The sequence below is a fragment of the Mobula birostris genome, chromosome 5, assembly GCF_030028105.1.
Source record: "Mobula birostris isolate sMobBir1 chromosome 5, sMobBir1.hap1, whole genome shotgun sequence".
Taxonomy (NCBI): Eukaryota; Metazoa; Chordata; class Chondrichthyes; order Myliobatiformes; family Myliobatidae; genus Mobula; species Mobula birostris.
Genome location: NC_092374.1, coordinates 10882793 through 10895235, shown reverse-complemented (window position 1 = coordinate 10895235; position 12443 = coordinate 10882793). Strand labels below are relative to the sequence as shown.

Sequence of the window (12443 nt, the reverse complement as noted above, 5' to 3'; positions counted from 1 at the left end):
TGAAGTGTAGAAGAATGAGGGGTGACCTTATAGGGATTTATAAAATTGCAAGGGACATAGGTAAAGCAGATGGTAAAAGTCACTGGGTATAGTAGAAGCGGATGTTGATATGTTCTTGATTAGTAAGGACATCAAAGATTAGAGAAAAGGCAGATATACAAGGCGTATTTAAGAAACTCTTAGATAGAATTCTAAGAATTTTTAATAGGAGTTTTTCTTAGATGTTCTATGGCCTCTAGTTTCATATTCCTCTACCATGGGAAAATGACCGTGATTATCTAACTCCTCATAATTCTACAAAGTCACCAATCCCGCCCCCCCCCCCCCCCGACTTCTTCCATCAGGGAAAACAGTCTCAGCCTATCCAATCTCTCCTTGTATCTCAAGCCCTCCAGTCTGGTGAACGTCCTTGTCAAACTTTTCTGCACACTCTCTACCTAATAATTTCAGTCATTCACTCTCTCTCTCTCTCTCATGCACTTGATTGAAACAAAAATTAAGCCCACACTTATAATGGGGTTCCCAACAACAACCTTTATCACTTCATACTTTCCAAAATTGTAAGTTCTTGTTGAAGGAACCTGCAGCATAGAACAGTAGCCACATCCCTGGTCAACACACTCCAGAATAATAGTCACTGTGTGAAGTGCTTTAAGGAGGGACCGAGAATTTTCTCACTCCAAAATGATAGTCACTGGATGAAATGTTTTAAGGAAGGTACAGAGAATTTTCACAACTGTGCAGGCAGGTAAATTGCACCAGCAGTTTTACAATGTGAAATGCATTTTCACAATAATTTCTTGCAAATAATCACAGATGGCTTTGTGCACAATAAAGTTTAAAATTTATATATTACTGCAACTTTAATAGAGCATTGAAGTGCTTATTTAAACAGCAATGTAACATGATGTATTATGTAATTCTGCTATGAATGAGCCTTTGTGTACATACACTACACTAAAGTAACAATTAATGTTTATGTATTTATTTGATGGGATCTGAATACTGCTGGCAAGGTCAGCTTTTGGACACAGAATTGCAGTGCACAGCAAGGAGGTATTTGGCCCATTACGTCTATGCTGACCATTGTACTTCATGGTAATACCAAAGGAATTAGATTCATAGCCTTGTGTGCCCTGTCTATTCAAGTGTCTGTCCAGCTTCCCCTTAAATGTTGTGATATTATCTGCCTCCACCATCTCCTCAAGCAACTTGTTTCTGATATCAACAACATTCTGTGTGGGGAAAACCTTCCCCTCAACACCTTCCCCCGTATTTATATTGTCTGTCCTAAATGGATGAGGGAAATGAGTAGTGAATCGGTTTCCTGAATTGCCGTGGTCCGACATTGAGCATAGAACAGTACAGGCTCTTCAGCCCACAACGCTGTGCTAACCCTTCAATCTATTCCAAAATCAACCTATACCTTCCCTCCCACATAGCCCTCCATTGTTGAGGAGGTGATAGACATGAGCTACAAGGAGGTAGTCATCCCTAGCTTGCAGGAGACAGGTAACTGAGTGATTGTCAGGAAAAGGAGGAGAAATGCAGAGCCAGTGAAGAGTATACCTGTGGCCGTTCCCCTCAATAATAAGCATACAACTTTAGATACCTTTGAGGGGGTGACCTACCCAGGGGAGTCACAATGACCAGGTCTCTGACCTAGTCTGGTGCTGTGGCTCAGAAGAGAAGCAAACAGAACTGATAGGAGATTCTTTAGTCAGAGGAACAGATGAGGTTCTGTGGACGCAATAGACACATCCAGATGATATGTTGCCTCCTTAGCACCAGGATCAGAGATGTCTCAGATCGGGTCCATGACATTCTCAAGGGCGAGGGTGAGCAGCCAGTAGTCTTGATGCATACTGGCACCAATGACATAGGTAGACAAGATCAGGAGGTCTTGAAGAAAGATTTTGGGGAGCTAGGTAGAAAGCTGAGAAACAGGACTGCCAGGGTAGTAAACTCTGGACTGCTGCCTCCGCCACGTGCCAGAGAGGGTAAGAAGAGAATGATTTGGCAGGTGAACGTGTGGCTGAGGAACTGGTGCAGGGGGCAAGGATTCAGATTACAGATCATTGAGATCTCTTCTGGGGAAGGTATGACCTCTACAAAAGGTTGGGTTACACCTGAACCTGAGGGGTACCAATATACTTGTGGGCAGATTGGCTAGCATTGTTTGGGTGGGTTTAAACTAATTTGGCAGGGGGACGGAAACAGAAGTAATAATGCAAAAGATGAGGTAGTTGGTTTACAAACACAGGCAATGTGTAGTGAGACCTCTAGCAAGGAGAGGCTGATGATCGGGCAAAACTGCAGTCAACAGGATGAGTTGCAGTAAAAGGCGGACAAAATCAAAAAGTGTGAATACAGGACTGAAGTTGTTATGTTTGAATGTGCACGGTATACGGAATAAAGTAGATGAACTTATAGTGCAGTTACAGATTGGTATGTATGATATCATAGGCATCACTGAATCATGGCTGAAAAGATTACAACTGAGAGCTTAACATCCAAGGATACACATTGCATCAAAAGGACAGGCAAGAAGGCAAAGGGAGTGGTGTTGCTCTGCTGGTAAAAGAAATGAAATCAAATCATTAGAAAGAGGTGACATAGGGTTGGAAGGTGTTGAATCATTGTGCATAGAGCTAAGGAATTGCAAGGGTAAAAAGACCCTGATGGGCATTATATACAGACTCCAAACAGCAGTAAAGATGTGGTCTATAGATTAAAGGGAGATAGAAAATGCATTCCCAAAGGGCAATGTTTTAATAGTTACGAGGGAATTTCAATATGCAGTTAGATTGGGAAAATCAGGTTGTTGCTGAATTCCAGTAGGGGAATTTCCAGAATGCCTATGAGATGCCTTTTTCAAGCAACTTGTGGTTAAGCCCACCAGGGAATCAGCTATTCTGGATTGGGTGTTATTCAATGATATATAATTAATTAGAGAGTTTAAGGTACAAGAATCCTTAGGGGAAAGAGATTATGATTGAATTCGCCCTGAACTTTGAGAAAGAGGAGCGAAAGTCAAATATATCAGTATTACAGTGGTTTAAAGGGAATTACAGAGGCAGGAGAGAGCAGTTGGCCTGAATTGATTGGAAAAGAACACTGGCAGGGATGATGGCAGAAAACCAATGGCTAGAATTTCTGGAAGCAATTTGGAAGGCACTGGGTATATACATCCCAAAGAGGAAGAAGTATTCTAAAGGTAAGATGACACAACTGTGGTTAACAAGAGAAGTCAAAGCCAACATAAAAGCCAAAGAGGGAGCATGTAATAGAACAAAGATTGGTAGGAAGTTAGAGGATTGGGAAGCTTTCAAATTCCAACAGAAGGCAACTAAAACAGTCATTAAGAAGGTAACAATGGAATATGAAAGTAAGCTAGCCAATAATATTAAAGAGGATACCAACAGTTTCTTCAGATATATAAAGTGTAAAAGATAGGTGAGAGTGGATATCGGACCTCTGGAAAACGATGCTGAAGAGGTAATAATGGGGGACAACAATATAGCGGACAAACTGAATAAGTATTTTGCATCAGCCTTCACTGTGAAAGACACTAGCAGCGTGGTGGAAGTTCCAGGTGTCAGGGGTCACGAAGTGTGTAAAATTACCATAACTCGAGAGAAGGTTCTTGGGAAACTGAAAAGTCTGAAGGTAGATAAGTACACTGCGGCTGAAGAGATTGTGGAGATATTAGTAATGATCTTTTAAGAATCACTAGATTCTGGAATGGTTCCGGAAGACTGGAAAATTGCAAACGTCACTTCACTCTTCAAGAAAGGAGAAAGGCAGAAGAAAGGAAACTATAAGCCAGTTAGTCCGACCTCAGTGGTTAGGAAGATGTTGGAGTCGATTATTATGGATGAGGTCTCAGGATACATAGACCACTACTACGTCGACTCAGGCCTGGGGGGGCCGGTGTCGGGCACGATGACAGACTCGCCACTTCTCCCTCTCCCTCATCAGTATGTTCAGTTCATCTACATTAGCTGTGCCCCTGTCTTCTAGGAGTGTGTTGACCATAGTCTTGGGAGGGCGCCCAGGGTTATTCCTCCCAGGCTTGGGCTCCCATATGATGACTAGGCTGGCAGGTAGCTCGGGGTGGCGTAGACAGTGCCCCGCTAGTTGCAGTCTTCTCACCTCGATTTTAGTGGTGAACATCGGTAGGTCGTCATAGAGCTCGATGTTCATCATGTTCTGTTGGCAACTCACATCAAGAGCCATCCGGAGCATTTGTACATAGAGGCACATGATAAAGTAGGCCGTGGTCAACATGGTTTCCTTAAGGGAAAATTTTGCCTGACAAATCTGTTGTTATTCTTTGAAGTAACAAGCAGGAAGGACAAAGGAGAATCAGTTGATGTAGTTTACTGAGATTTTCAGAAGGCCTTTGACAAGGTGCCACATGAGCTGCTTAACAAGCTACAAGCCCATTGAATTACAGGACAGATTTTAGCATGGTTAAAGGAGTGGCTGACTGGCAGGAGGCAAAGAGTGGGAATAAAGGGAGACTTTTCTGACTGGCTGCCGGTGACTAGTGGTGTTTCACAGGGGTGTGTGTTGGGACCAGTTCTTTTTATGTTCTATGTCAATGATTTGGATGATGGAATTGATGGCTTTGTAGCAAAGTTTGCAGACAATATGAAGACAGCTGGAAGGGCAGGTAGTTTTGTGGAAGTAGAGAGGCTACAGAAGGACTAACACAAATTAGAAGAATAGGCAAAGAAATGGTGGATGGAGTAATGTCGGGAAGTGTATGGTCATACATAAGAAATGAAAGGGTTGACTATTTTCTAAATGGAGAAAAAAACACAAAAAAGTGAGGTGCAAAGGGTCTTGCGAGTCCTTGTGCAGGATTCCCTAAAGGTTAATTTGCAGGTTGAGTCTGTGGTGAGGAAGGCAAATGCAATGTTAGAATTCATTTCAAGAGGACTAGAATATAAAAGCAAGGATGTAAAGTTGAAACTTTATAAAGCACTGGTGAGGCCTCACTTGGAATATTGTGAGTAGGTTTGGGCCCCTTATCTTAAAAAGGATGTGCTGAAACTGGAGGGTTCAAAGGAGATTCACAAAGATGATTCCAGGATTAAAAGACTTGTCATATGAAGAGGTCTGGTAGCTCTGGACCTGTATTCACTAGAATTCAGAAGAATGAGGGATGACCTCATTGAAATCTATTGAATGTTGAAAGGCCTTGATAGTGTGGATGTGGAGAAGGTTGATTCCTATGGTGGGATAGTCTAGAATCAGAAGGCACAGCCTCAGAATAGAGGGGCATCCTTTTAGAATGGAGATGAGGAGGAATTTCTTTAGCTAGAGTGTGGTGAATCCGTGGAAGTCTTTGCCACAGGCAGCTGTGAAGGCCAAGTATTTATGTATATTTAAGGCAGAGGTTGACAGATTCTTGATTGGTCAGGACATGAAAGAACCAAGCTTTCCTCTGGGGCCAAGGTACAAAATACAGTACATAAAGTCACACACAGCACATACAGACACACATTGCAACCTATGACAACCTTCTACACTATCCACACCACCATCAAACTTGTGGATTGGGGAGCCAATCAAGTTAGAGAAGACACTCCTCAGCTTTATGTGCAGACAGCTGAAGCACGGTCACCACTGGTATTGGTAGAATAAAAATGGGACCGTGCAAGCGGACAAGATCAGGGGAGATGTTTGAGGTAAGGAATTGATGACATCTTACATTGAAAACCTGCATTACGATTGAGAGGGGAGATGGCCAATATAAAGAGAAGAAAGGAACAAAGGAATAAAGGAACAGCAGTTATAATGGGTGACTTCAATCTACATGTAGATTGGGTGAACCAAATTGGTAAGGGTGCTGAGGAAAAGGATTTCTTGGAATGTATGCAGGATGGTTTTTTGAACCAACATGTCGAGGAACCAACTAGAGAGCAGGCTATTCTAGACTGGGTATTGAGCAATGAGGAAGGGTTAATTAGCAATCTTGTCATGAGAGGCCCCTTGGGTAAGAGTGACCATAATATGGTGGAATTCTTCATTAAGGTGGAGAGTGACATAGTTAATCCAGAAACAAAGGTTCTGAACTTAAAGAAGGGTAACTTTGAAGGTATGAGACGTGAATTAGCTAAGATAGACTGGCAAATGACACTTAAAGGGTTGACGGTGGATATGCAATGGCAAGCATTTAAAGATCGCATGGATGAACTACAACAAATGTTCATCCCAGTTTGGCAAAAGAATAAATCAAGGAAGGTAGTGCACCCGTGGCTGACAAGAGAAATTAGGGATAGTATCAATTCCAAAGAAGAAGCATACAAATTAGCCAGAAAAAGTGGCTCACCTGAGGACTGGGAGAAATTCAGAGTTCAGCAGAGAAGGACAAAGGGCTTAATTAGGAAGATTATGAGAGAAAACTGGCAGAGAACATAAAAACTGACTGTAAAAGCTTTTATAGATATGTGAAAAGAATAAGATTGGTTAAGACAAATGTAGTTCCCCTACAGACAGAAACAGGTGAATTGATTATGGGGAGCAAGGACATGGCAGACCAATTGAATAATTACTTTGGTTCTGTCTTCACTAAGGAGGACCTAAATAATCTTCCGGAAATAGTAGGGGACAGAGGGTCCAGTGAGATGGAGGAACTGAGGGAAATACATGTTAGTAGGGAAGTGGTGTTAGGTAAATTGAAGGTATTAAAGGCAGATAAATCCCCAGGGCCAGATGGTCTACATCCCAGAGGGCTTAAGGAAGTAGCCCAAGAAATAGTGGATGCATTAGTGATAATTTTTCAAAACTCGCTAGATTCTGGACTAGTTCCTGAGGATTGGAGGGTGGCTAATGTAACCCCACTTTTTAAAAAAGGAGGGAGAGAGAAACCAGGGAATTATAGACCGGTTAGCCTAACATTGGTGGTGGGGAAACTGCTAGAGTCAGTTATCAAAGATGTGATAACAGCACATTTGGAAAGTGGTGAAATCATCGGACAAAGTCAGCATGGATTTGTGAAAGGAAAATCATGTCTGACGAATCTCATAGAATTTTTTGAGGATGTAACTAGTAGAGTGGATAGGGGAGAACCAGTGGATGTGGTATATTTGGATTTTCAAAAGGCTTTTGGCAAGGTCTCACACAGGAGATTAGTGTGCAAACTTAAAACACACGGTATTGGGGGTAAGGTATTGATATGGATAGAGAATTGGTTGGCAGACAGGAAGCAAAGAGTGGGAATAAACGGGACCTTTTCAGAATGGCAGGCAGTGGCTAGTGGGGTACCGCAAGGCTCAGTGCTGGGACCCCAATTGTTTACAATATATCTTAACGACTTGGATGAGGGAATTAAATGCAGCATCTCCAAGTTTGTGGATGACACGAAGCTGGGCGGCAGTGTTAGCTGTGAGGAGGATGCTAAGAGGATGCAGGGTGACTTGGATAGGTTAGGTGAGTGGGCAAATTCATGGCAGATGCAATTTAATGTGGATAAATGTGAAGATATCCACTTTGGTGGCAAAAACAGGAAAACAGATTATTATCTGAATGGTGGCCGATTAGGAAAAGGGGAGGTGCAATGAGACCTGGGTGTCATTATACACCGGTCATTGAAAGTGGGCATGCAGGTACAGCAGGCGGTGAAAAAGGCGAATGGTATGCTGGCATTTATAGCAAGAGGATTCAAGTACAGGAGCATGGAGGTACTACTGCAGTTGTACAAGGCCTGGGTGAGACCACACCTGGAGTATTGTGTGCAGTTTTGGTCCCCTAATCTGAGGAAAGACATCCTTGCCATAGAGGGAGTACAAAGAAGGTTCACCAGATCGATTCCTGGGATGGCAGGACTTTCATATGATGAAAGACTGGATGAACTAGGCTTATACTCGTTGGAATTTAGAAGATTGAGGGGGGATCTGATTGAAACGTATAAAATCCTAAAGGGTTTGGACAGGCTAGATGCAGGAAGATTGTTCCCGATGTTGGGGAAGTCCAGAACGAGGGGTCACAGTTTGAGGATAAAGGGGAAGCCTTTTAGGACCGAGATTAGGAAAAACTTCTTCACACAGAGAGTGGTGAATCTGTGGAATTCTCTGCCACAGGAAACAGTTGAGGCCAGTTCATTGGCTATATTTAAGAGGGAGTTAGATATGGCTCTTGTGGCTAAAGGGATCGGGGGTATGGAAGGAAGGCTGGTACAGGGTTCTGAGTTGGACGATCAGCCATGATCATACTGAATGGTGGTGCAGGCTCGAAGGGCCGAATGGCCTACTTCTGCACCTATTTTCTATGTTTCTATGTAAGAAGGAGAGTGGTGAAATAGAATGTGAGGTGATTGGTGGATTAATGAAAGGTTAAAGCTGGTGGGCAGGTTGTGTCAGGTAGTGGAGGGGAGGGAAATAGTGATGGAGTTGGAGAGATGCAGGAAAACAAAGAGCAAGGGGAAAAAATAAGAGGATTACGACGTGAGGTGCAGTGAGAGGAGTGGGAAGGTTTGGAGACAGGTTCTATAGGGAGATAAAGAGGAACAAAAAGGGTTACCAATACAGAGGCAATAAGGGGAACCAACAGGAGAGAGGTGATGGCAGACGGAAGCAGAGCAAGATGGGGGTGTGGGAAGCCTGTAGCCCAACTGTGTGTGAAGTGGGTGAAGTGGGAGAGGGGAACAAAGGTATGTGACTGACAGGGGTGGGATGCAGAGAAGAGGTAGAAAGAAATGGGAGGGGGGGAGATGGGGAGAGAGAGTACAGGCTGTTTGATAGCACAGTCGATCACTTAGGTAATGATGGAGTGTAGACGAAGACGAATACTGGCTTCTCACCCTTAATTTCCAGACTTGATGAAGGGTCTTGACCCAAAATATCACCTGACCTGCTGAGTTTCTCCAGCATTTTGTGTGTTGTTATGTGATGTCAACATTGCCCACCCTCAAGAGCACAGGAGTTAAGACAACACAGTTGCAGTGTGGAGTCAGTCCTACATTGTGTAGAGCTTTAGCTGTCTGATTGTGCTGAATAATACAAATTTAAAGACAAAGTGGTAATTTGAGAGGGAGGGGTTCTTACTGAAACCAATCGAATAGTGAAAGGCCTTGACAGGAGCAGAAATGGAGAGGATATTTCCTGTAGTGGGGATCTCAGACCAGGACCAGATGGCACAGCCTCAGTGCAGAGGGACATCAATTTACAACAGAGGTAAGAAGGAATTTCTATAGCCAAAGGGTGGTGAATCTGGAATTCATTACCACAAACAACTCTAGAGGCCAAGTCCTTGGGTGAATTTAAGTTGAACTCAGGGCAGCTTGCCTAGGGATATTCAATCCTCCCCCTTGTGGACAGTTCTTGATTAGTCAGGGTGTCAAAGATTACAGGGAGAAGTAGGAGAATGGAGTTGAGAGGGAAAATAAATCAGTCATAATTGAATTGTGGAGTAAACTCAATGGGCTGAAAGGCCTAACTGTGTTCCTCTGTTTTATGGTCTTTATGTTTTACTTCAAATTGGAGCATATACGAAAGAAGCTCACCTCTAACTTGGCTTTGTTTTCTGCTGCAACACTGGGGTGGTTGCACTTCCGAATGCGCTCCACAATCAGGCACTGCTTCTCTGCGTCCTGTCCTGTCAACAGGGACTTCAAATCTTCATATGATTTGGGGACTGTGAAAATAAAACCCATCAGATAAGGATCAGAAATGAAACTTGCCTCCTATGCCTTGTCTCTGCAAGGAGCAGCCTAGGAGAATGGACCTACAATTACTTAGTGGAGGCTCATAGAGAAACAGCACAGAAATAGGCCCTTTGGCCCAACACGTCCGTGCCAACCAAGATGTCCACCTAAGCTAGTGCTTTTTGCCCCTATATGACCTAATAAAGTGGCCACTGAGTTTATTTCTGTATGCTCATGGTCTTCTGCTGCTGCAGCCTATCCACTTCAAGATTTGACATGATGTGCACTGAAAGATCTGCACACCACTGTTATAACGCGTACTTACTTGAGTTACTGTCACCTTCCCGACAGCATGATCAGTCTGGCCATTCTCCTCTGACCTCTCTCATTAACAAGATGTTTTTGCCCACAGAACTGACACTCACTGGATGTTTTTTTTGTTTCTCACACCATTCTCTGTAAACTGTAGAGACTGTTGTGTGTAAAAACGCCAGATCAGCAGCTTCTGAGATACTCAAACCACTCCTTCTGACACCAACAATCACTCCAGCATTTTGCGTGTGTTGCTCTGATTACCAGCATCTGCAGATCTTCTCGTTTGTGATTCCACAGTCAAAGTCACTTAGATCACATTTGTTCCTCATCCTGATGTTTGGTCTGAACAACAACTGAACCTTTTGGCCCTGTCTACAAGCTTTTATGGACTGAGTTGCTACCACGTGATTGGCTGATAAGATATTTGCATTCACAAGCAGGTGTACCTAATAAAGTGGCCACTGAGATAATAGTCCTCTAAACCACTACAATCCAATTGGGCCATTAAAAAATCAAACAAACAACAGGAATTCTGCAGATGCTGGAAATTCAAGCAACACACATCAAAGTTGCTGGTGAACGCAGCAGGCCAGGTAGCATCTGTAGGAAGAGGTGCAGTCGACGTTTCAGGCCGAGACCCTTCGTCAGGACTCATTAAAAAATCATCTGGCTCTTTAATATCTGTCACAAAATATAGACCATCCTTGTCTGGTGAACCTAGAACCTAAGTGGTCTAGCAAGCTGATCAAGTGAATTGATGACTAAGGGATGAGTATTAAATGCAGCTCTTGTCAGTGATACCAACATTTTGTGAATGAATTTAAAAACCACATACATGGCCCATGCTAATTCCTGCAGCACATGTATGTCACACCACCTCCAACAGGTCAGATCCAGTGTTTGAAAGTATGGACAGTTCAGAGAAAGACATTCACAGCCACTCCTACTAACTCACAGGCCGATCCCCAATGACCCAAGTGTTTATGGATGGTATTGGGAGAACTTGGGGTTGCTGGGGAGGGACTATCTCAGGCCTCGATCCAAAACAGCTCCAAAAACCATTAACAGAACTTAAAAGCATAAAAAATAGGAACAGGAGTAGACCATCTGGCCATTATAAAGTCTCACAGCATAGTTGACTATGGTTAAGTCGACTATCTGTACGAATCCCATTTACCAGCACTAATTCTGTATCATAAGAAATAGCAACAGGAGTCGGCTATCTAGCCCATCAAACCTGCTCTACTATTCAGTAAAATCATGGTTGATCCAGCCATGGGCTCAGCTCCACCTACCTGCATTTTCCCCATAACCATTAATACCACTATAATGTAAAATCAATCTCGATATGTCTTAAAAATGTTTAATGAGGTAATTGCTACTGCTTCCCCCCGGAAGAGAATTCCACAGATTCACTACTCTCTGGCAAAAGCAGTTTCTCCTCATTTCCACCCTAAATCTATCGCCCCAAATCTTGAGGCTATGTCCCCTCATTCTCATTTCACTTACCAGTGGAAACAACTTTCCTGCCTCTGTCTTATCCATCCCTTTCATAATTTTACAGAGTTCTATAACATCCCCTCACAATCCCTTCTGAATTCCAATGAGTCCCAGGTGACTCAAGCTCTCCTTACAAATTAACCCTCTCATCTTCAGAATCCACCTGGTGAACCTCTTCTGCACTGCCTCCTAAAAGCCAGTATATCTTTCCTCAAGTAAAGACCCCAGAACTGCACACAGTACTCCAGGTGAAGCCTCACCCCTATCCTGTACAGTTGCAGCATAACCTCCCCACTCTTAAACTCACTGAATTTTGCAATGAAGGCCAATTTTCCATTCCATGCAGGTAGGAAAGATTTAGAGGGACATGAGACTAACTGAGATAAGAATCTTAGTCGACACAGACTGGTACAGTGGGTGCCCATCACTTACCAGAAAAAGTAAAAGGGAGTTCTGCCTTGGCTGCCTCCATCATGGCTTTCCTTGCTTCTTCACTTGGCGCTCTTTCTTTCCTCGGGATGGATTTGGCAGCTACTCCCTCTCCTTCCCCCTTACCCTGTTCACTTTCAGACTCAGAGTCTAATTCTGATTGATCTTCATCCCCAAGGTCAGAATAGTCATCTTCATCACTTTCATTCTTTTCCTCATCTTCATCACTTTTGTTCTCTTCCTCATCTTCATCCTCATCACTGTCTACATCCTCTCCATCTTCCTCATCTTCTGCGTCATCACTGTCTCCGTCCTCTCTGTTTTCCTGATCATTTTCATCACCCTGCTCCTCTTCTTCCTCCTCTGGCTGCTCTAACTTCCCATCCTTTTAATAAAACAAAAGTTAAGGTTAATCTCTAGTTACTATCTTAGACCTTGTATGTTAAAAAGACATACATGAACAACGGAAATCATTCATCTAAGCAATATTCATTTAATTACGTACTTAAAGTACATATTTTTCCAACTGCAAGAGTTCAGTCAT

At 43.1% G+C, this 12443-nt stretch overlaps 1 protein-coding gene across 2 annotated transcripts in view; it reads right to left on the bottom strand.

Moving 5' to 3' along the window:
• The window catches only part of nop14 (NOP14 nucleolar protein homolog (yeast)), a 65935-nt gene that overhangs the window by 34977 nt on the left and 18515 nt on the right, over positions 1-12443 (bottom strand). For both annotated transcript variants that reach the window (XM_072257609.1, XM_072257610.1), the window contains exons 9-10: positions 11903-12284; positions 9515-9645 (exon numbers count right to left, since the gene is read on the bottom strand). In XM_072257609.1, the coding sequence (XP_072113710.1) occupies positions 9515-9645; positions 11903-12284 (513 nt within the window). The remainder of the gene's footprint in view (positions 1-9514; positions 9646-11902; positions 12285-12443) is intronic.